Here is a 21,970-nt window from a genome sequence, read left to right on the forward strand (position 1 = left end):
AAAAGGCTCCAATCTTCATTGTTTAAAGAGCTTAACCTTCCTAAACCTTTCTTGAATATATTTGAGCCTTTGAAGAGGTGTTTTGAGTGCACCATTGTTCCAAAACTTGCATATCTTTAGTGCACCATTCAATCCTAGTTTTTCTTGTATCTTTGAGCCTAAAGTTCTATTACTAGGATTTTGAGAGATCTTTAATTGTAAATCTTTGAGAGGAAGTTTTCCAAGAGTGTGGTATCTCTTGAGAAGTGTAAAGGGTGCTTGGAGCCAAAAGTCCAAGAGGGTGGATTGGAACCATAATCCAATTGTATTGCTTGAAGGCTTGGTGTGGAAGCCTTGAATCAGTGGAACCCTCACTCGGTTAGGAGATTGAGGAGAGTGGATGTAGGCCGGGTTGCGCCGAACCACTATAAATCTTGTGTTTGCATTCTCTCTTCCCTTACTCTTTTAAATTATATGCAATTGTGTTTATTTTGTTTATTATATATTTGCATATAATTGTCTCTTATTTTTACATAGTTTAAATTTGAGAAAAAGAGATCATCACCCTATTTACCCCCCCCCCTCTAGGGTGATTACCATAGTTTGGATTAGCCTCAAATTCCTAACATTAGCAACTAGTGCTAATTAGGTATAACGTTAATGTCTTTTATTCTTCTTATTATCCTAGGATTAGTGATATACGTAAACACTCTTTTAGATTTCAAGAGTCTACCTCATAATCTTTTGTAACTTTGCTACTTTTTTTCTTAAGAGTTTGTAAAAAGGTAAACACTTTAACATGAATCTGTTCAAGGCAACTACCTTTCCAAGGACATTCTTATTGTTATTTATTTATTGCAGCCATGACAAACCATTTCTCTTTTAGAGCTAATGGTATTGGTTGTAATATGTCAATCCCTTAATGAGTGAAAGGTTAAAGGGAAGTAAAAAATGCTAATGGTGAAACACCTTGACAATTTCAACACTCACCAAATTACTTGAGTGGAGAGACATAATTTTTTTAGGTGTATCTTTACTTAGACTAATATAACTATCTTCATTTTCACGGAGTTAGTCTTGTTTACTACCATTTACTTCTTCACATAATAGAATTATTTACACATGTGAGTTTTTCCATGTGTTAATACAACATTTATTGCATAATCGGTGTTTATCGAATGTAACATCAATGCATCATTTCTTCTCCATATCCTAAGATTAGTGGTGTGACCAAACTATTTCATGCCCTTGAAGCCTACCTTGTAATAATCTTTTGTCCACTTTGTTACCCTTTGTTTAAGAGTTTGGAAAAGCATAATCACTTTGATACAATCCTATTTAGTATGACAATCTACTAGAGACATTTCAAACCTAAGAAATTATTTTAATGACTAGTTGATTGACATCTTCTACAAGGTATTCTGTTCTAAGAATTGTATAATAATTCTTTAGGACAATTTATCCAATCTATTAATGAAACTTCGCATGTAAAATTACTTTATATTCAAACAAGGATACATACTCACCACTTTTCACTCAATTCTATAAAGTTCTTCCTTTACTATACTCATACAAAAATGATCACAATTCAATACTACGAAAACACTATATTAACTACATTCAAACTTATCAATCAATTTTCCTTTTTATATAATAAAAAAAAATCACATTAATCCTCTCATTGAACTATTATACCAATTTTCTTATGTCCAATTTTATGAAATTATTATTTTCTTTCCTATGTTTCAGCAGACTTACCAAAATAAAATTAATCATAAGACTCTCCCTAAAATTATTAATTACATTCATATATTTATTCTTCAATAAAAAGGTCATAAAGAGCAAAAACTACAATGATGACATGTTTTCATCCTATAAAGAAAGGAATAAAAAGGCCGATGTCACTCTCCTCAGTCATTTTTATTTTATGAGGATATTATTAATTAACTTTTAACATATAGATGTTTTCTTTTCTCTTACCTTTTAATGGGAAAATGTAATGAAAAAAATGCCATATTAATGAGATAATTTTGGTCTAATAAAGAGGATGCCATGTCAACAAGACAATTGCCAACTCATAATTTTTTTTACTAATGCACTAAAAATAAATTACTATATATTAAAATTTATTAGCATCAAAATGACAGTTCAATTGTTTTTTCTTTTTTTATGCAAAAAAAAAAAAATCTATACAGGAGATGCCATATTAATTGAGATTTGTCTTTAGCTAATAGACAGGAGGGTACAATGCCCAGAAGGGAGCATTAACTCATAATTTTTTAATAATTTATAATTCATGCAAATACAAAAATGAATTGTTTTATATTTATAATTTATTTTTAGATATTACTCCATTACCCAATAATTTCAAATTAAATCGGGTGGAAACGCCCACAGCAAATTGAGCGGGCCCTCAATTTTTTTGTAACGTCAATTTGGGGTCCCACAGTCTTTCGGTAAGATTCTTCCAGAAACACCTTAATCGGACGGCTATGAACGTTTCATCAGACGATTTTGATTTCCGAAACGCCTATAAATCAACGATAGTTTTCCTCCAACAGGCGTCCCTCTCCCTCTAGCTTTGTCCCTCTCCGACGGGTGTGTTTGCGGCTTTCAGCTAGCTGTTCATCTTTTGAAATTCTCTTTTAATTCTAAGTTTTCAGGTTATCTCTGTTTGCTGTAATATCGAGGTTCCTTTTCGTTTTTCTTGGTAAAGGTGCGTTCTGATTTTCTTATCACACCAACTGTGTTAGAATGTCAGTTATGGTTTATGAATATTTGTTCTGTGGATTTGCGTTATTGTTAGGGTTTGCTTATGAATGAAGAAATGGAGAATTTCAAAATGAAAAATGAAAAAAATGGGAGAATTTCAACCGTACCAGTATGAATATGATTCTGTTGATTTACGTTGTTGTTAGGGTTTTTGATGAATGGAAATCTGGGGGATTTCAAAATGCTTTGTTGGATCGTCAGATATTCGTGTTTTTCTCGTTTGCCGGTGTCGCGTGTCTTAGGGTTTCAAACTTGCGTGTCGTTTTCTGTTTAGTTGCTGAGAAAATGGCGGAAATGGAATCGGAGTTCTGCATCTTATACTTTCTGTTGTTTTGGTTTCTGAAAAATGCAAAATTTAATTATGGCAAACAATCATGTTATGGTCGATTTTAGTTTTCGATTCACATTCTCTATAATTTCCTGTTTCTTCTTCGTTTATCATCCCGAGGTGAGTTTTGATTCTCTTATTCCATAAACTATATTTGTGTGTAGGTAATGACATAAAATTGTTGGTTCCTATGATTTAGTCTGTTGTTAGGGTTTTTGATAAATGGAAACTGTTAAATTGTAGTATCTTTGTATTTTCTTTTTTCTTTTTAATTTTTTGGTCAGTTGTTAGGGTTTTTGATCAATGGAAACTTGGTGGTAGTTCAAAATTCACTGTTAAATTGTAGCATCTTGGTATTTTCTGTTTTCCTTTTTTCTTTTTTAATTTTTTTAATTTTCTGGTATTTCATGTGTTGTGTTTCAGTTGTATGTATTGAAACTTGTTCCTTTGGTAAGAAAATGGGGGAAGAGGAACCAGAAAATGAGATTCAGAATTGCATCCTCTTCCTCCATTTTCTCAACAGTGACAGACAAGGAACAAAATTTTGATACAGACAATTGAAACCCAAATATTGAAATAGCAGCAAATAAAAAAGTAATGGAAGAAACACAAACATGTAACAACAATCTCACAGATGATTTCGAACTTATTCCAATATTTGATTTATTGAAAAACTTGACAATAGAAAACTTTAGATTCAGAATTGCATTTCGTCCTCCTGCATTTTCTCACACATGGCTTTCTTTATTCTTCTTATTTTTATTTTTTTTATTTTTGGTGATTTGCCAAAAACAGCTGTTATGGAATGTGTATTTTGCAAAAAGGAAAAAAAGAAAAAGGAAGAAGTGACAATTCAAACACTTGGTCTTAGTTTTTTTAATCTTTTTATTGTCGACAGAAGTTACAATTGTAATCTTACTGGATAAACAATGACGCCATCACCTCATCCTATTGGAAAGCAATGACAATGCATTAAATCCATCAACAATTTGTTTCTTTGAATAATTAAAATGCTGTGTTTTGGCTAATAATATGGAAAATGTGTGAGTTGTGGGTATCATTGAAGGAAGTGAAATTGTATTCAGAGATTGCAATTTTTTTTTTCTACTTCTTAAATTTGCTTTCTAAAATTGTGATTCATCTTGGATTTTATATATGAGGAGGAATTGCAGCTTTAACATTCCATTTTATTTTATTAAAAACAATGATGCCATAGCCTCTTACCCTACTTGAAAGCAATGACAATGCATTAAATCCACCAACAATTTGCTTATTTGAATAACAAATGTTGTGTTTTGGCTATATGGAAAATGTGTGAATTATGGGCATTTTTGAAGGAATTGAAATTGTGTTTAGAGAATGCGATTTTTTTTCTACTTCTTAAATTTGCTTTCTAAAATTGTGATTCATCTTGGATTTTATATTTGGGGAGGAATCGCATCTTTAACATTCGATTTTATTTATAAATGGCTTTTTTCTTTCCTAGTGTAATTTTAGGTTGACTATCGATTTTTTCTTAGTTTTATTTTTTATATTTATTTTTGGTGGTTTGCCTAAAACAGCTATTATGGAATGCATATTTTACGAAAAAAGTTACAATTCAAACATTTGGTCTTAGTTTAAAAAAAAAAAATTTTTTTAACCTTTTTATTGTCCACAGAAGTTGGACAATTGTAATCTGGTAGTCCTCTTTGAATGAACAATGACGCCATAGCGTCTTATCCTATTGGAAAGCTATGACAATGCATTCAATCCACCAACAAATGGCTTCTTTAAATAACTCAAATGTTGTGTTTTGGCTAATAATATGGAAGAAGTGTGAATTATGGGCATCATTGAAGGAACTGAAATTGTGTTCAAAGAATGCAATTTTTTTTTCTACTTGTTAAATTTGCTTTCTAAAATTGTGATTCGTCTTGGATTTTATATTTGGGGAGGAATCACATCTTTAACATTCAATTTTATTTATTTAAAATAGCCTTTTTCTTTCCTAGTGTAATTTTAGGTTGACTATTGAATGATCTTTCATGTGGCTTTCTTTATTCTTATTCTTCTTAATTTTATTTTTTAGTTTTATTTTTGGTGATTTGCCTAAAACTGCTGTTATGGAATGTGTATTTTGTGAAAAAAAGTTACAATTCAAACACTTGGTGTTAGCTTTTTTAATCTTTTTATTGTCCATAGAAGTCGCAATTGTGATCTAATAGTCACCTTTGAACAAACAATGACACCATAGTCTCTTATCCCGTTGGAAAGCAATGATAATGCATTAAATCTACTGACAATTTGCGTCTTTGAATAACTCAAATGCTGTGTTTTGGTTAATAATATGGAAAATGTGTGAATTATGGGCATCATTGAAGGAGTTAAATTGGGGTTTAGAGAATGTGATTTTTTTTCTACATCTTAAATTTGCTTTCTAAAATTGTGATTCGTGTTGGATTTTACATTCGGGGAGGAGTCACATCTTTAATATTCAATTTTCTTTATTTAAAATAACCATTTTCTTTCCTAGTGTAATTTTAGGTTAGTTGTTGAATTTTCTCTCACATGGCTTTCTTTATTTTTCTTATTCTTCTTAGTTTTATTTTTGGTGATTTGCCAAAAACATTGTTATGGAATGCGTATTTTGCAAAAAAAGTTTTTAAGTAGGTTTGGTAAAAATAAATTAATGTAAAAAACAACTTTAAGTAATAAGTAAAGATAATTAACTTATTCTTAAGTTTACATCTTCATTTTATCTTATTATCCTCATTTGTCATAATTACCTCCACAATATCCTTTGCTACTCCACGACCTCCACTATTACCCGACTTTAACTGTTGCTCCACCTCCATTGTTGTTTCAACTCTCCTTGGCTTCAATATCAACATTACGAACAACCACAACTTCATCAAGAGGTTACATTTTGTATCTCATTTTTTGTAAGTTGCAATATAAATGTTGTTTGATTTTTTTAATATTAATTTTAAAATAATTTGTTGTGTATTTATTTAGTATTAAAATATTATTTCATCTTTTATAATAAATACTTTGTAATTATTTTATAAAATTTTAGGTATTTATAGTACTTTAATATGCATTTAAAAAAAAAATTATTACTTTATATTAATAAGGTAAATGTTAGTTATAATTTATGAGGGTAAATATATCAATTTGTGATTTAAAATAAGTTTTAAATTAATTTTATTAAACAACCTTAATACTTAAAGTAAGAATTAAGTAATAAATTTTAAGTCAATAATTTAAGTATAATTTAACTTAAAGTCACTTAAATTATTAAGAAATAAGTATTAAGTCTTAGTTTTTTCTCAATTTTTTTATATTCCAAAAGTTGCAATTGTAATATGTTAGTCCTCTTTGAACAAACAATGACGCCATAGCCTCTTACTCTACTGGAAAACAATGATAATGCATTAAATCCACCAACAATTTGCTTCTTTGAATAACTCAAATGTTGTGTTTTGACTAATAACTCAATTTGCTTTCTAAAATTGTGATTCGTCTTGGATTTTATATTTGGGGGGAATTGCATTTTTAACGTTCAATTTTATTTATTTAAAATAGTTTTTTTCTTTCCTATTGTAATTTTAGGTTGATTATTGAATTTTCTTTCACATGGCTTTCCTTATTCTTCTTATTTTTCTTAGTTTTGTTTTCTATTTCTATTTTTGGTGATTTGCTTAAAACAATTGTTATATAATGCATATTTTATGAAAAAAAGTTACAATTCCAACACTTGGTTTTAGTTTTTTTAATCTTTTTGTTGTCCACAGAAGTTGTAATTGTGATTGTTAGAAAAATTAGGCTAATCCAACTTAAGGTAATCACCCTAAAGGGGGGTGAAAATGGTGATGGTCTTTTTTTGCAAATTTAAATTATATGAATGTAAGAGACAATCATATGCAAGTATATAATAAAACAATATAAAGACAATTGCATATAAAGTAAAAGGGTAAGAAAGAGAGAATGCAAACACAAGATTTTATAGTGGTTTGGCGCAACCCAACCTACATCCACTCTCCTCTAGCTTCAATCCCAAGCTTGAGGTCCTACTTATATAAGACTTCCAAACCAAGTCTTCAAGCAATACAATTGAATTATGGTTCCAATTCACCCTCTTGGACTTTTGGCTCCAAGCACCCTTTGCACTTTTCAAGAGATACCCCATTCTTGAACAACCCCTCAAGTGATACTCTACACTTGATAATCCCTAAGTGATATCTCACACTTATATTTTTCTTCTTAAAGATTTATAAATGATTTCACAAAATCTTAGTACAAAACTTTAGGCTTAAAAAGGTCGAGTTAAGGGTCGACCAGTTGACTAGTCGTTAGCATTTAATGCTTGACAAATGACCGTTGAACCTCGATCGGTTCTTGATCGGACCTCGATCGGTTGAACAACTGTTCTGGAAAAGAGAAAATGTTTTTTTGCATTCCTTGACCGGTTGAGTTGGGGGGTCAACCGGTTCCTCATTTGGTTCAACCGGTTGAGTCATTTTTAGCTTAACAACCAACTTTTTCAACTTAATACCTTTTAAACAAATTTGAAAAACATTTGACACAATTTTTTAGTTGAAAATATGAAATGATCCAATTTTAAAGGATTTAAAATGAAAAAACTCTTGGATGATTTGGTGTATAAGTAAAGAATGTAATGCATGAAAATCTTAGTGTACCAACAACCTTACAAAGAGATCTTATGAAACTTGGATCTTGAAAAACACTTTTCTTTGAAGTCTTCTTCTTCTTAATGATTTCTTTTTGGTTTGATTTGTCTTTGTGATTACTACTTTGGAAATCATCTTGCCTAATTACACTTGAAATATAATCATTAGTTTTAAACTTTATTTTGTTATCATCAAAACCGAAATTAACCTAACCTTGGTTTCACAATGATCCATTAGTCGTCTTTGAACAAACAATTACGCCATAGCCTCTTATCCTACTGGAAAGCAATGACAATGCATTAAATCCACCAACAATTTGCTTCTTTCAATATCTCAAATGTTGTGTTTTAGTTAATAATATGGAAAATGCGTGAATTATGGGCACCATTGAGGGAATTGAAATTGTGTTAAGAGAATGCAATTTTTTTTTCTACTTCTTAAATTTCCTTTCTAAAGTTGTGATTCATCTTAGATTTTATATTCAGGGAGGAATCACATCTTTAACATTTTATTTTATTTTATTTAAAATAACCTTTTTCTTTTCTAGTGTTATTTTAGGTTGACTATTTTTTATTTTTTATTTTTGGTTCTTTTGATAGGTTGCTAAAAAAAAACATTAAAAAGTTTGCATGGCTTATGACAAGATGATGTTGAAATTGACATGGTGCAATTTGTAATAGATTGTCCATTCCATTTTTTAAAGATTAGGTGGAAAATTCTTTTCCTTTCATTACAGAAGGTCTCATTTATTACATGATTGTTAAAATGTTTAGTTGTTGTAGTGTACTACAAAGGGTGGAGACACATAGTGCTCAGGATGGGCACATGCTCAAAATTTGACTAAGGGGATTTGAACCCCTTACCAGAAAAAATTGAAAATAACCTATTTATTGCCACTATGCTATATGTTAACTTCATTCATTTTTGCTCCCCTCCCGGCACAGAGATATATTATGATATTTTGCCTTCCCTCAATTCATTTCCTAGCTTCGCCACTACTACTACTACTAGGTTTGAATGTGTCTTTGGGGAATCAATTTGAAATGTACTTTATATATTATTTCTTCTTTTGCTATTTATGTTTGATGTGCATGTGTAAATAATGTGAAATTGCCAACTTGCTCTTGGAAGTTTTAGATAATTCATGTGAATGTGTACTATTTGTACTTAGTTGTTAATGTCGATTAAGAGAATGGCTTTCTTGTGAGAATATGAAAGTTCTATTTTCTGTCAATTCAATTCATGGATAAGTTATGTATTTAGTTGTTTGTTAGATTGCCTTGCACTACTACCACTACTAGGTTTGATCATGCCTTTTGGGGAATCAATTTGAAATGTATTTTATATATTGTTTCTTTTTTTGCTATTATGTTTGATGTGTGTGTGTCAATCATGTGATGTCATCAACTTGCTCTTGAAAGTTTTAAATAATGTATACAGATGAGTACTATTATACTTAGTTGTTTGTCAGAGTGCTTGGCCCTTGACACTTGGTCAACTATGTGGCCTTTGCTTGACACATGATGAGCTATAACTTTACTACTAGTAGTAGGTTTGAACACACCTTTTGCGGAATCAATTTGAAATGTATTTTGTAGATTTTTTTCTTCATTGCTACTACCTCTAATTTGAAATGAACTTCATACATTATTTATTCTTTCATTATTAATATTACTACCACTAGGTTTGAACACGTCTTTTGGGGAATCAATTTGAAATGTACTTCATATATTATTTCTTTTTTCGTTATATATGTTTGATGTGCATGCATCAATCATGTGAAATCGTTGTGCAAGTTTTAAATAATGTGTATGGATGAGTACTATTGTGCTTAGTTGTTTGCCAAATTGCTTGATGCTTGACGCTTGGTCAGCTATGTGGTTCTTGCTTGACACATGATCAACTGAAGCTTTTGTTGACCATTACAATACTTCACTTCGGCAATTTGGCAAATGTACTCAAATATGCCATGAACTTTTGAAATTAAGAGGTGATAAAATTAGGGAAATGTGATCGTTGTGCATAATCACTTTCAATCTCTTTTATGGTTAAGGCTTACAGGGTTTATTCTTATTAGCCATTCTTAATGATCATACAGGTGATCATGGAGAATGTGAAAGACAAGGGTAAAACCTCCAAACCACAATCAGAAACAAATGCTTTAGCTAAGAAAAGTGAAATTCAGGCGACTACTTTTGAGACAATGGAGACTAATGTTGAAGAAGCTATTGTTGTTCCAATCAAAAAAAAAGAAGCTATTGTTGTTCCAAACAACAAGAATAAGGAGGAAGTATTAAAAGAAAGGGATTGTAAGGAAGAAAATGCAAAAAAAAGGATCAAAACTGATATGAGAATGAGTAAAGAAGCAAAAAGTGGAGGAAAAGTAGAAAGGAATTCTACCAAAAAGAAAAAGGTCATCAAGACGAAGAAAACAAGTAAAAAGAAAACACTAGAGGATACTAGTGCCAAGGCAACAAAGGAAGCAGATAAGCCCGAATCTTCGAAGAAGAAGGCTGATAGTTTTGGAATGATTTTCATGTGTAGTTCCAAAACGAAGAAGGATTGCTACCATTACAAGGTTTTTGGGCTTCCTGCAAGTAAGAAACAAGTAGTGCAAAAGATTTATAAAGGCATGAGGTTGTTTTTGTTTGATTTTGATTTGAGATTGATGTATGGGATCTATAAAGCTACAGGACCTGGGGGTTATAATATTGAGCCCAAAGCTTTCAAATCTTCGTTCCCGTCTCAGGTTAGTGTTCATAATTTAGAATTTTATTTAATATGTTTTGGCTTGATAACTCGATTCATGTGCTTGTTTATTAAGTATATTAGATTGATTGCAAATTAGTTTGAGAAGGTGCAAGTAGACTTACAACTTAGGTGGGCTCAACTTGACGTTTCCCAACTTTGGGTGGTCTTGTGCAACTTGATTAGTAATTCGATTTGTGCTTAGGCAAAGTCTCATTTCTACGTTATTCGAGTTGGGCTCTAGTTGGAGGTTTGAGCAACCTAATCTCGTTGCTTATCGTATAAAATGTTACATCATGTTATTGTATTATATACAAAAGAGATATTAGTAAATACTTTCTTTTTAATGCTTGAATTTTATGATACTTTCATTCCTTCAAAATGAAAAATAATCTCGTTTTATTTGGTGGGTAATAGTAGGAAGCCATCTTAAAGGATGAGGGATTACATGTTTTCTTATAATAAAAAAATAAAATGAGAAGGTATGAATTAACTTATAAAAATAAACAAAATAGAAGCATGATATTCGGGAGATCCAAATTGAAAACACTAAGATATTGAAGGGAAAGAGAAAATGCAAGTGTCTCTAACCTTGGGTTGAGACCCTTTTTGTTGAAGAATCTATTAGTTGATGAGTGTTAATATGATTGGTTTTTGTTGTCATAGATGTCTAATAGACATTATTAGATCCCACTCCTTTTAATTCTAGTTGAACTTTGCTTGATGGATGTTAGTCCCATTTTGAGGAGCCTTTTGTACTTGTTTGTTAAAATGAAACCCTTAAATAGGTAATTGCAATGATCTTAGGTTTTAGAGAATGAGAGCTTGGAGAGAAGTTGGTGGCCCCAGGGGAGGAAGAAGCTGTTTTGTGGTGGAGTCCAAATCTTACGAGATTCTGGTTGAGGAGTTGGGAGGAAAGTTGAAAGGGTGGATATGGGAGAGATGCAAAGGTATCTCCTCTTGGATTAGATTCGGGGAGGCGAGCTTACGGTGCTTACTGGATGGAGTAGAAACTTGCTGCAGAGAGTCTAATAATTGAGGATGGGCCATTGGCTGGGAGGAGGGGAACAAGAAGTATAAGTTGGGGCGACGGTTGAATGAGGCAGGGAGATTCATCCTCTGCTTAGTGCGCGACTCTGAATCAAAAAAGTTCAGTTTAATCTTTCCAGAGGGGAAGGGACAGTCCCTTGGTTGGAATTTATTGGCCGTGAGGTTGAGAGATCTTGGCGTGGCCCCATCAGGTGTCTTTCTGGCTCCCAAAGGACCAGAGGGCTTGACGAGGGAGAAAAGAGAATCGAAGGTTCAGTGGCGGGAGAAAGGGGTGGAGCTGAAATCCTATGCAGATGCTGTTAAGATAAGTCCGAGAAGGGTAGGATAGTCTGTCTGGTTAGAGGTGGGGGAAAGAGAGGTGCGAGAAAGGATTGATCAGTTGAGACAGTGTTTGGTAGGTTGGTGGGGTCTCAACTCAGCTCCCGTTCCTGAGTTGGAGTATGTTAGGAGATGGGCGTCGCAGCATTGGGCTCTGAAGGGGAATCTAAGGGTTGCTATGTTAGGCAGAGGCTTCTTGTTGTTTGAGTTCGAATCTTCAAGGGAGGCTGAACGTGTTTTAGCTAGAGGTGTAAGAAACATTAAGGAGAATGTTATTGTTTTGAATAGATGGAACCCTGAGGTGGGGTGTCTCTGCAAGGATTCAAGCGCTAAAGAAGTCTGGGTAAGGGTGGTTGGGCTCCCCCTTCATTTGTGGAGCACGGAGATTTTTAAAAGAATAGGGGATGAGTGTGGAGGATTTGTAGCTATAGATGATAACTCGTTGTCTTCGTCTGAGATGCAGTGGGCTCGGATCCTTGTGAAGTGTGTGGAAAGGGAGTTTCCCAGCTCTGTCCAAATCGTTGTGGGGTCGGGATGTTATTCCCTGCAACTTTGGTGGGAGCTTCCTCCTTGGTTCACGCAGGTGGTGTCGGCGGGAAGTCTCAGCGGGGAGGGTGGCTCAAGGGGTGGAGAAGAAGATGGTGGAAGTCAAAGGGAGAAGGTGGAGCAGTGGAGAGTGCAGCAGGGTAGGCTTGACGTGTCGTCCACTGAAAGAGTTCCTCTTTCCCCCCCTGTTGTGATCTCTGATGCAGGTACTGCAGTGGAGGGTAGGGTAGGTTCGGCTGATGGACGTGTGAAAGGGGACAAGCAGTCTGCTTCTAATACGTTGGATGGCTTTGTTTTTGGGCCAAATTCTGGGCCCAACGGATCTGTCATTGGGGTGTTTCAGGGCCCTTCCTTTGAAAGAGGGGAGAGCCAGGGCCCTCTTAATGTTTCTCTAAAGAGTGTGGGCCACAAATTCAGGCCCATTAACTCTCTTGATGAGCTGGGCTGCAGAGAAGGGGAAAAGGGCGCGGGCTTTGGGCTCGAAGGCCTCGTAGCAGTGGCTGGAGAGGCTTTAACTGGGGAAGGACCTTTGGCTTCTCGTCCTAGGGCAATTTCGACAAGCTTGGAGGTAGAAGCGATTGGAGTCGCCGACCCTCTTGACCCTGGGGAAGTTCCTTCAGCCTCTCGTCCTAGGGCTCAAGCGATAAGTTTGGCGAGAGGCGCTTCTATGATGCTGACCCTTTTGTCGGCATGTCAAGAGCTCCGAAGCAGCTGGAAGTCTTTGAGGTGGTAAGAGGGGAGATGACCGACGAAGCGTTGCGTGTCGAAGCCTCCAGGTATGTCGACATTTCTTCGTTTTCTGTGGGGGGTCGGGAGCTCTTTTCTTCTTCTCTTTCTTCTGGGTTTGCCCGGGCTGGAGCGGAGGCGGCCTTGTTTGGTTTGATCTCGGCGACTGAGGGAGAGGAGCAGCTTCCTTTGAGCATTATTCTGGTAGATGGCAGCACTAGGGAAATGGATATCGAGGGGGAGAAATCCTCGGGTGGTGATGGAGGGGGGAGTGAGGTTGAGGTTTTGTTACAAGATTTGGAAGAAAAAGAAGGTCGGTGGGACGATAGTTGTTTGGCGAGATTCAGTAAGTTCTTGGGTTTTTCGATGGGTGGTATTGAAGGTGAAATATTGAATCTGCTCCTAAGGACTAAGAGAAGAAGAGAGCAGAACATCAAGAAAGAGATTTCAGGATCCACTAAGTTTGATCGTGAGTTGAAAAAATTGGAGTGGTCCGTTAATTATAATGGTGCGAAGAAGAAGAAATCTTTGGTCAGAGTTGGCGGGGTTAGAATTTCGATCCTTAGATGAAGATAAAGATACTATCATGGAATGTTAGAGGGGCCAATGATAGGGCCAAAAGGAAGGTTATTAAGGCTTTGATCAGATCGCAAAGAGCGGATTTGGTGTGTCTGCAGGAGACCAAAATTCAAGATATGTCCAAGGAGATTGTCCACAGTCTTGGAGTGGGAAGATTTTTAGGCTAGGGTGCTATGAGTGCTAGGGGGGCTACTGGTGGGGTCGTAGTGTTTTGGGACAAGAGAGTCTTGGAGTTAGTAGGCATGGTGGTGGGACTCTTCTCAATTTCATGCCGTTTCAAAAACTGCGAGGATGGCTTCTTGTGGACCTTTACGGGAGTGTATGGACCCACCTTGAATCGTAATAGGGAGTTGTTTTGGGAAGAATTAGGTGCCATTCGAGGGTTATGGTCGGACCCTTGGTGTATTGGTGGGGATTTCAATGTGGTCAGATTTCCCAGTGAGCGTGGTAGAGAAGGCAGAATCACTGGATCCATGAGAAGATTTTCGGAGGTGATTGAGGAGTTGGCCTTGAGAGATTTGCCTCTCCATGGGGTGCCGTTCACGTGGACTGGAGGGCTGAATGGTCTTTCTAGGTCTAGGTTGGATCGTTTTCTAATTTCGGAGGAGTGGGAGAATCACTTCAGTGGGGTAATCCAGTGTTCTCTTCCAAGACCGGTGTCTGATCACTTTCCCATTCTGTTAGATGGGGGAGGAGTGAGGAGAGGTCCAACTTCGTTTCGATTTGAGAATATGTGGTTAAAGGAGGACAGGTTTAAGGATCTGTTAAAAGGCTGGTGGCAAGGTTTCAATTATAGTGGGTCCTATAGTTTTATCCTGACAGAAAAATTAAAGGCTATAAAAATTAAGTTAAAGGAGTGGAATTCGGAAGTTTTTGGTAAAGTTGGAGTGAACAAGAGGCTAGCTTTGGACAAGGTGTCTTATTGGGATAATCAGGAGCGGCTAAGAGTTTTAAATGACTGGGAGTTAGAAGCGAGAAAGGAAGCTAAGGAGGATTTCAAGAAATGGGTGCTTATGGAGGAGATTTCGTGGAGACAAAAGTCAAGACAGATTTGGCTGAAGGAATGTGACAAGAACACGGGATTTTTTCACAAGATGGCAAATTCCAACAGAAGGAAGAATTGCCTGAAAAAAATTAAAGTCAATGGCACCTGGCTGTCAGAAGAGCAGGATATTCAAAGGGGAGTGGTGAGGGCCTTTCAGTCTCTTTTATCAGATCCAAGTGGCTGGCGCCCCAGTGTGAACAATCTTGAGTTTGATAGCATTGGGGCAGAGGAGGTAGCTAGGCTGGAGCTAATGTTCACTGTGGAGGAGGTTTTCTTGGCTCTTTCAGAGTTGAATGGGGACAAAGCCCCTGGCCCGGATGGGTATACCCTAGCTTTCTGACACTTTTGCTGGGACTTCGTCAAAGACGAGATTATGGGATTTTTCAAAGATTTCTTTGAGAAGGGAAAGTTTGTCCGAAGTCTGAACACCACCTTCCTTGTCTTAATCCCAAAAAAGGGCGGGGCTGAAGACTTGACCGATTTTAGACCCATCAGCTTGGTGGGAAACCTCTACAAGCTGCTTGCAAAGGTCTTAGCCAATAAATTGAAAAAGGTTGTGGGAAAAGTGGTGTCTACTATCCAAAATGCATTTGTTGAAGGTAGGCAGATTCTTGATGCAACGTTAATAGCCAATGAGGTCATAGACTCCTTGCTGAAAAGGAAGGAAAGTAGGGTTCCATGTAAATTGGATTTAGAGAAGGCCTACGATTGTATCAATTGGGATTTTTTGCTGTCAGTGATGCAAAAAATGGGCTTTGGGGAGAAATGGGTTGGGTGGATCAAATGGTGTTTATCCACTGCGTCGTTTTCTGTTCTGATCAACGGCTCTCCAACCGGTTTTTTCCGAAGCACTAGGGGGTTAAGGCAAGGGGACCCCCTATCCCCTTACCTTTTTGTTTTAGGAATGGAGGCTTTGACTAGCCTCATTAATAGGGCAGTGAGAGGGGGTTATCTTTCAGGCTGCAGGATAAGGGGAAGGGAAGGAGCAGGAATTCAAGTTTCACACCTGCTGTTCGCTGATGATACGCTAGTCTTCTGCGAGGATTCCCAAGAGCAATTGGCTTTTTTAAGTTGGTTACTCTTGTGGTTTGAAGCCACTTCTGGATTGCGCATTAATCTGAACAAAAGTGAAATTTTGCCGGTGGGTAGAGTGGAGAACGCTGAATTACTAGTTGCTGAACTGGGTTGCAAAGTGGGATCTCTCCCTTCTACTTATTTGGGGCTCCCTTTGGGTGCTTCGCATAAGTCGGTGATGGTTTGGGACAGAATGGAAGAGAGGATGTGCAAGAGACTTGCCTTATGGAAGAGGCAATTCATTTCCAAGGGTGGAAGAATCACTCTCATTCGGAGCACTTTGGCGAGTATGCCAACCTACCTCATGTCCTTAATGCGTATGCCAAGAGTGGTTAAATTAAGACTTGAGAAAATTCAAAGGGATTTCCTTTGGGGAGGGGGAGCGTTGGAGAAGAAGCCCCACCTAATAAAATGGGGTATTGTTTGTTCTCATAAAAAGAAGGGTGGGTTGGGGATTAGAGACCTCACTACTCTCAATAGGGCCCTTCTGTGCAAATGGAGTTGGCGGTTTGCGGTTGAAAGGGATTCCTATTGGAAGCTTATAATTGGCACGAAGTTTGTGGTTGTTAGAGGAGGTTGGAGCACTTGCAGGGGTAGGGAGGGCTTTGAGGTGGGGCTCTGGAAAGAAATCAGCAAGGAAGGGTTGTTGTTGCTCAACAATGTTTTTTTTTCGGTGGGGGATGGTAAAAGGGTGAGGTTTTGGAAAGATACTTGGTGCGGGAACACTCCTCTTTGTGAGGCCTATCCCTCCTTGTTTGATTTAGCGGTTTCTAAAGACGCGAGGGTTGCGGACTGTTGGGATTCAATGGGGGAAGTGGGAGGGTGGAATCCCCACTTCCTTAGACCTTTCAATGATTGGGAGGTGGAGGAGGTGGAGAGACTCCTTCTGATCATTCAAGGAAAGAGGCTGAATACTGATTTGGAGGATAGGATGGTGTGGAATGAGACGAAAGATGGGATTTTCTCTGTAAAATCCTGTTTCAATTCTCTTGACCACAACAGTGCAATCCCGTTTCCATGGAGAATTATTTGGAGTACGTTTGTTCCTACCAAGGTGGGCTTTTTTGCTTGGGAAGCTTCTTGGGGGAAGGTGCTCACTCAAGACCAACTAAATAGGAGGGGCTGGAATTTAGCTAACAGGTGCTCCTTGTGTTGTGATGAAGAAGAGACGATAAATCACATCCTTATTCACTGTTCTAAGGCGAAGGTTTTGTGGGATCTCTTGTTCTCCTTATTTGGTGTTAATTGGGTCCTCCCATTTTCGGTTAGAGACACTCTTTTAGGTTGGCATGCTCCCTTAAAGGATAAGAAGCATAGTAAGGTTTGGCGGGCAGCTCCTCTTTGCTTATTTTGGATGTTATGGAAGGAAAGAAATAGGATAGTTTTTGAAAATGAGGTCCTATCACTTTAAAGATTGAAAAATTCCTTCATTTGTAATCTCTTATCTTGGGCTAATTCTTCCATAGTTGAAGGCCCCCTTTCACTGGTTGGGTTCTTGTTGAGGACTGGTAAGGGTTTGTCTTTTTTGTTTTCGGTTTTTGTAGGTGATGCTTGTATACTCCCTGTATACTCTAGGTCACCTTTCTTGCCCCCTTTTTAATATATTTCTGTGCGTTTATCTATCAAAAAAAAAAAAAAAAGAAACCCTTAAATAGGTTCCACAATATATAGTGACAAGAGTGCCAATTTCACTATGATTGTGCATTGAGTCCACATTATTACTTAAGTCTAACTCCCGACCGAGGCAAATATATTAGCATTAGAGTGCTATTAGGGGTTGGTCTTCTTGTGACCAGTCCCCTTGTCATGGCTATTTGAGTCTTTATGAGTCCACATAAATACATACATACGTGTGTGTGTGTGTGTGTGTTAAAAAGTTGATTCTTTAACAACAAGATAAAGCCTAAGCATAAATGAATGCTAAGAGATGCAAACACAAGGAGAAAAAATACTAGTTTGGAGTTGAATTGAAATCCTTTGAAATTTCAATAAAGGTGGTCAAAGCTAAGGCGGCGATTGGTGAGATTATCGAGAAGGGTCGGGGGTTTTCCTCTTGGATCATATTTGGTGAGAGGGGTCTAGCTTGGTTGCTAGAGGGGGTTGAAGCTTTGCCATGAAGGGAAATTGAGAAAGCCTTTCAAGGTGGAGTGGATTGAAGGTGGAAGAAGCTACAAGTTGGAGCTGTGCAACAACATTAGTGGATTCTTTATATGCTCAATTTTGTTAGTAGAGGGGAAGGGTTCTCCTTAGTATTCCCAGAACATAGGGTTGTCCTATGGGAATGGAAAACCCTAGCCACCAAGTAGAGGACCAATGGAGTTGTTCCTTTGTTTAGACCTTTGGAGGCCCTCAAGGTGGATGTTTGACGACCAGAGGTGAAGTCCTCCAAATGGTGTTTCTTTTGCAAAGGTGGTGAACATGGGTAAAAGGGAGGTGGTGAATAGATGTTTTAAGGTTTAGAGGAGAGTGGAACAGGAGAAGATGATGTTGACTACTTTGAAAGTAAGTCTTCATCTTGTGCTTCTTGTCGTTGGGGCTAGAAATGGGCTTTTGAGGATGGTGCTTCAAGATGTCTTGTTGGAAATCTTGGAGAGTGCTTTGAAAGGTCCTACTTATGAAATTTTAGTCAGTTCAAAGAGGCAAGAGTTTTCTAAGGAGAATATCGGCTACCATTTGGTGGGAAAGGAGCATGCTCTGCCTGGTTTCTTTTATGAGTTGGTAAATTTTAGAGTTTTGTGAGAATGTTAGTTATGGGCTTTGCAAAGGAGATTACATCTTATTTGAGGAAGATAGAGGCAAGGAGAGGGCATAGTGTTTCTACCTCATGAGTAAAGAGGAAGGCAAACTTGACATCTCGTTTGGAGAGGGAGCGTTGGAAATTGGAACGCTCAATAAATTACAAAAAAAATCTCTTATAATAAATAAGGGTATTGAGAAGAGCAATGAGGATTTGGCTTTCATTGCATGATGATGCTAAAAATTCTATCTTGGAATGTTAGAGCTGTACATGTTGTGGAAAAGTGGAATGTCATAAAGTCTTTGTTGAAGGGCCTAAGGGGGAGTTCTAGTCTGCTTACAAGAATCAAAGGTGCATCAATTGTCGGTTCCTATGGTGAGGAACGTAGGAGTGGGGAGATTCTTAATTTTGGAAGCAAAGGAGGTAAAAGGGTCGATTGGGGGCATTCTAGTTTCTCTAGGGCAATGGGGTATAGGATTTGATTAGGTGGTTGATTTTTATTGTCCTCTCTTTTTGCTTGCTTATTGGCCTTATTTGTATATTGTGTGTGCTTTGGTGCGTCTTTTCAAGCTTTTTATATATTTTCTTAATTTACCTATTAAAATAAGTAGTGTTGTATTAAGAATAACATTTTCAAGAGGGTTTTGGAAATCGTTAAGCCGTAGGCTGTCTCTACTTAGGGATAAAGTAAGGGAAGCCCCTTTGCAACCACCATGAATAGGCTTCTACACGTTGTGGGTCTATGAAGTATTTGGACATTCGCCTAACGGTAGGCATTTGTGTCAACCTACCATAATACTATGACATTGGATGAGTTATAGAGATGACGTATCAACCTTGCCCTTTCTTCACTTTTCATATTTTACTCGAATTGCAGAGCTTTTTGATGGAAATTGTGGTTGTTTTGGGGTTTGTTTCATTTGAGAAATTGACACAAATTATCAATGGCAAGAATGTGTGTTATCAAGAAAACATCCTAGTGTCCTAGTAGTGAAGCATCCCTTTAATTTGTCAGAAAGGATGATTAGGGGATGGTTAGCTTGAGGTGGGATGAAGGGAGCATAATGATGATGAAAGTAATGACAGAATCATGATAAATTCTTTGGATTATCTTTCAAGTGTCTGAGATCTTCTGTTTGAAGGATCATGAAGAGCTTGTAGAGCTGTCTTTCAAGTCTCTAGCATCTTGGGTCAAAGGGTGATGAAAATCTCCTTGGGCTTAAGTTTTTGTTTGGGTTTTCTATGTACAGAATTTGAAGCTCTTTCTCTCTGGGACTTCTACCAAAACAAAAGTCCCTCTCCATGATAAAAGTAATCCTATTTATAGGGAAGATTGATGTCTATTCTTGACTGATTGGCTTTCATCCTTTACAAGAATGTTTCTTAGGAGATTCCTAGGTAGAAAATGAGTATTCACATGTGTTAAGGTAGATCATGTGACATTTGATGTCTTACCATGTAATTTGATTTATGCAGGACATCACTTGTATTTTTGTTTGTTTATTTATTTATATGGTTGTAAATTTTTTTTTATTAGGTAACTGAAAGATAAAGTGTCTCTCTTCTTTTTAATTGTACTTTTAACAAATTAATTGAAGCCCTATGCCACCCATTAAAGAAAGGAAACAAGTACATTGGTATTGCCCCATGCAATCTCAGGAGGCAGTATTGGCTTTATCCTTCAGTTTTCTTGCCATCCATTATTTTGTTTTAGTTACTGCAATTATAATATATTTTTTTGTCTGGCATCTGTGTAAACTTGGTTTAGAACACTTACACAAGAAATGGAGAATTAACCTAATTATATGGAACATTTTGATCATTATTTAAGTATTCAATTTTTTTTTTTTTTTGTAGGTCCGGTTCTCTGTTTTGGAAGATTGCTTGCCGTTGGCTGAGGAAAAGTTCAAGAAGGTCATCAAAGATAACTACTATAAGAAGAACAAGTTCAACTGTGAATTGAATTCAGATCAGGTTGGAACTTCTCTTCTTTGTACATATTTAGATTCAAAAGCATGTGTAGCATCGAACTAGCTAAACTTGCTCTCGTGCATCTGATGCCAAATGGTGATTGCATTCATATATTGGTCAATAGGTGAAGAATTTGTGCAAGCTCTTCCAAGCTGCTAGCAAGGGCCCCAAGTCCAAGGATTCGGGAAGAAGTCTCAGAGGAGAAGGCCGTACAGCTTCAGATCGGCAGAGAAGAACCCAGCTAGGTCGAGAAGAAGAAAGGCACCCTGTATTGCATGAGGACCGTCTTTATAAGGAGCCTCCTGCTCTATATGAGAGGGAGGTGTACACATCTCCAAGGGCATCACGGCCTCTACATGCCCCATTGCCTCTTCCGCCAGCTGCTGCAATCCCTCCCCCATCATATGCTTATAAAAGGCCGTTAGAAATGGAAGTCTACAGAAGAGAACCACTCCTTGGTGGTTATGATCGACAGCATCTAGACTTGGAAATGAGGCGTCAAGATGATATTGAATACCGTGATCCCTATGTGCGATACAGAGAACCTCCTTTTTCCCATGATCTGATATATTCTGGTGGCCGGTCATCTGGATACCATCCTCCTGCAGGTCTTCGACCTGAATATTATCCTCCAGCTGGCCCATCATCTAAACACCATCCTCCTGCAGGTCTTCGACCTGAATATTATCCAGCTGGCCCATCATCTGAACACCGCCCTCCTGCAGGTCTTCGACCTGAATATTATCCTCCAGTTGGCCCATTGTCTGAACATCGTCCTCCTGCAGGTCTTCGACCTGAATATTATCCTCCAGCTGGCCCATTGTCTGAACATCGTCCTCCTGCAGGTCTTCGACCTGAATATTATCCTCCAGCTGGCCCATCATCCGAACACCATCCTCCTGCAGGTCCCCCGCTGGAATACTATACTCTTGCTGGTCCATCATCTGAATACCTCTCTGCAGGATGGCAACCTGAGTATCTTCATCTTCGATCATCATATCGTTAGTAGATCCCAATCTGAGATTGGTAAAAATCTGTTGTTCAATTTTCCCGAACAGTTCTTATTCAGTACTCATGGAGAGCTTTGCTTCATGTTTTCAATTAGTTTCTTAACAACATAGTGACTTTCAAACAAGGTTAGCTAATGCTGCTTGCTTTAATGGATACTTAAACAATTGATTTGTATGAAGTAAGTGGGAATTTGGTTGGGAGAAACCTCTTAAGGTTGGTTTTGATTGTGCAATATTTTCTGCATTTTGTTTAGTTTAATGGAGCATGTTGAATTCTGTTGTTTTGTTATCACAGCATGGTCTGCTTTGTTATTAGCACCCCGATTGGTGGGTTCAATGGACCATATGTTTGCTGTGACAGAATTTTTGAAAGCAAAGAACTATTTTTAGCTTATAAAAATTTAATTACTCTTC

The 21,970-nt window shown here is 37.2% G+C and overlaps 1 protein-coding gene across 2 annotated transcripts; it reads left to right on the plus strand.

Moving 5' to 3' along the window:
• Nucleotides 1-2,533: 2,533 nt before the first annotated feature.
• Nucleotides 2,534-21,956, plus strand: LOC117916029. Of its 2 annotated transcripts, XM_034831832.1 has the most exons (5): nt 2,535-2,695; nt 9,851-9,971; nt 10,002-10,501; nt 20,433-20,549; nt 20,671-21,956. In XM_034831832.1, the coding sequence occupies exons 2-5, from the start codon at nt 9,857-9,859 to the stop codon at nt 21,550-21,552; spliced, it is 1,614 nt and encodes a 537-aa protein (XP_034687723.1). In that variant the 5' UTR covers nt 2,535-2,695; nt 9,851-9,856; the 3' UTR covers nt 21,553-21,956. The 2 variants fall into 2 exon arrangements, with proteins under 2 accessions (XP_034687722.1, XP_034687723.1); XM_034831831.1 differs by having other exon boundaries at nt 2,534-2,695; nt 9,851-10,501.
• Nucleotides 21,957-21,970: the final 14 nt, after the last annotated feature.

The sequence above is a fragment of the Vitis riparia genome, chromosome 6 (genome assembly GCF_004353265.1).
Source record: "Vitis riparia cultivar Riparia Gloire de Montpellier isolate 1030 chromosome 6, EGFV_Vit.rip_1.0, whole genome shotgun sequence".
NCBI lineage: Eukaryota > Viridiplantae > Streptophyta > Magnoliopsida > Vitales > Vitaceae > Vitis > Vitis riparia.

Bases quoted from the DNA above. Each gene is read 5' to 3' on its own strand.
- LOC117916029 (XM_034831831.1), top strand. From the start codon at position 9,857: ATGGAGAATGTGAAAGACAAGGGTAAAACCTCCAAACCACAATCAGAA. The intron at 10,502-20,432 runs GTTAGTGTTCAT...TTTTTTTTGTAG, and splicing joins AATCTTCGTTCCCGTCTCAG to GTCCGGTTCTCTGTTTTGGA. The intron at 20,550-20,670 runs GTTGGAACTTCT...ATTGGTCAATAG, and splicing joins GTGAATTGAATTCAGATCAG to GTGAAGAATTTGTGCAAGCT.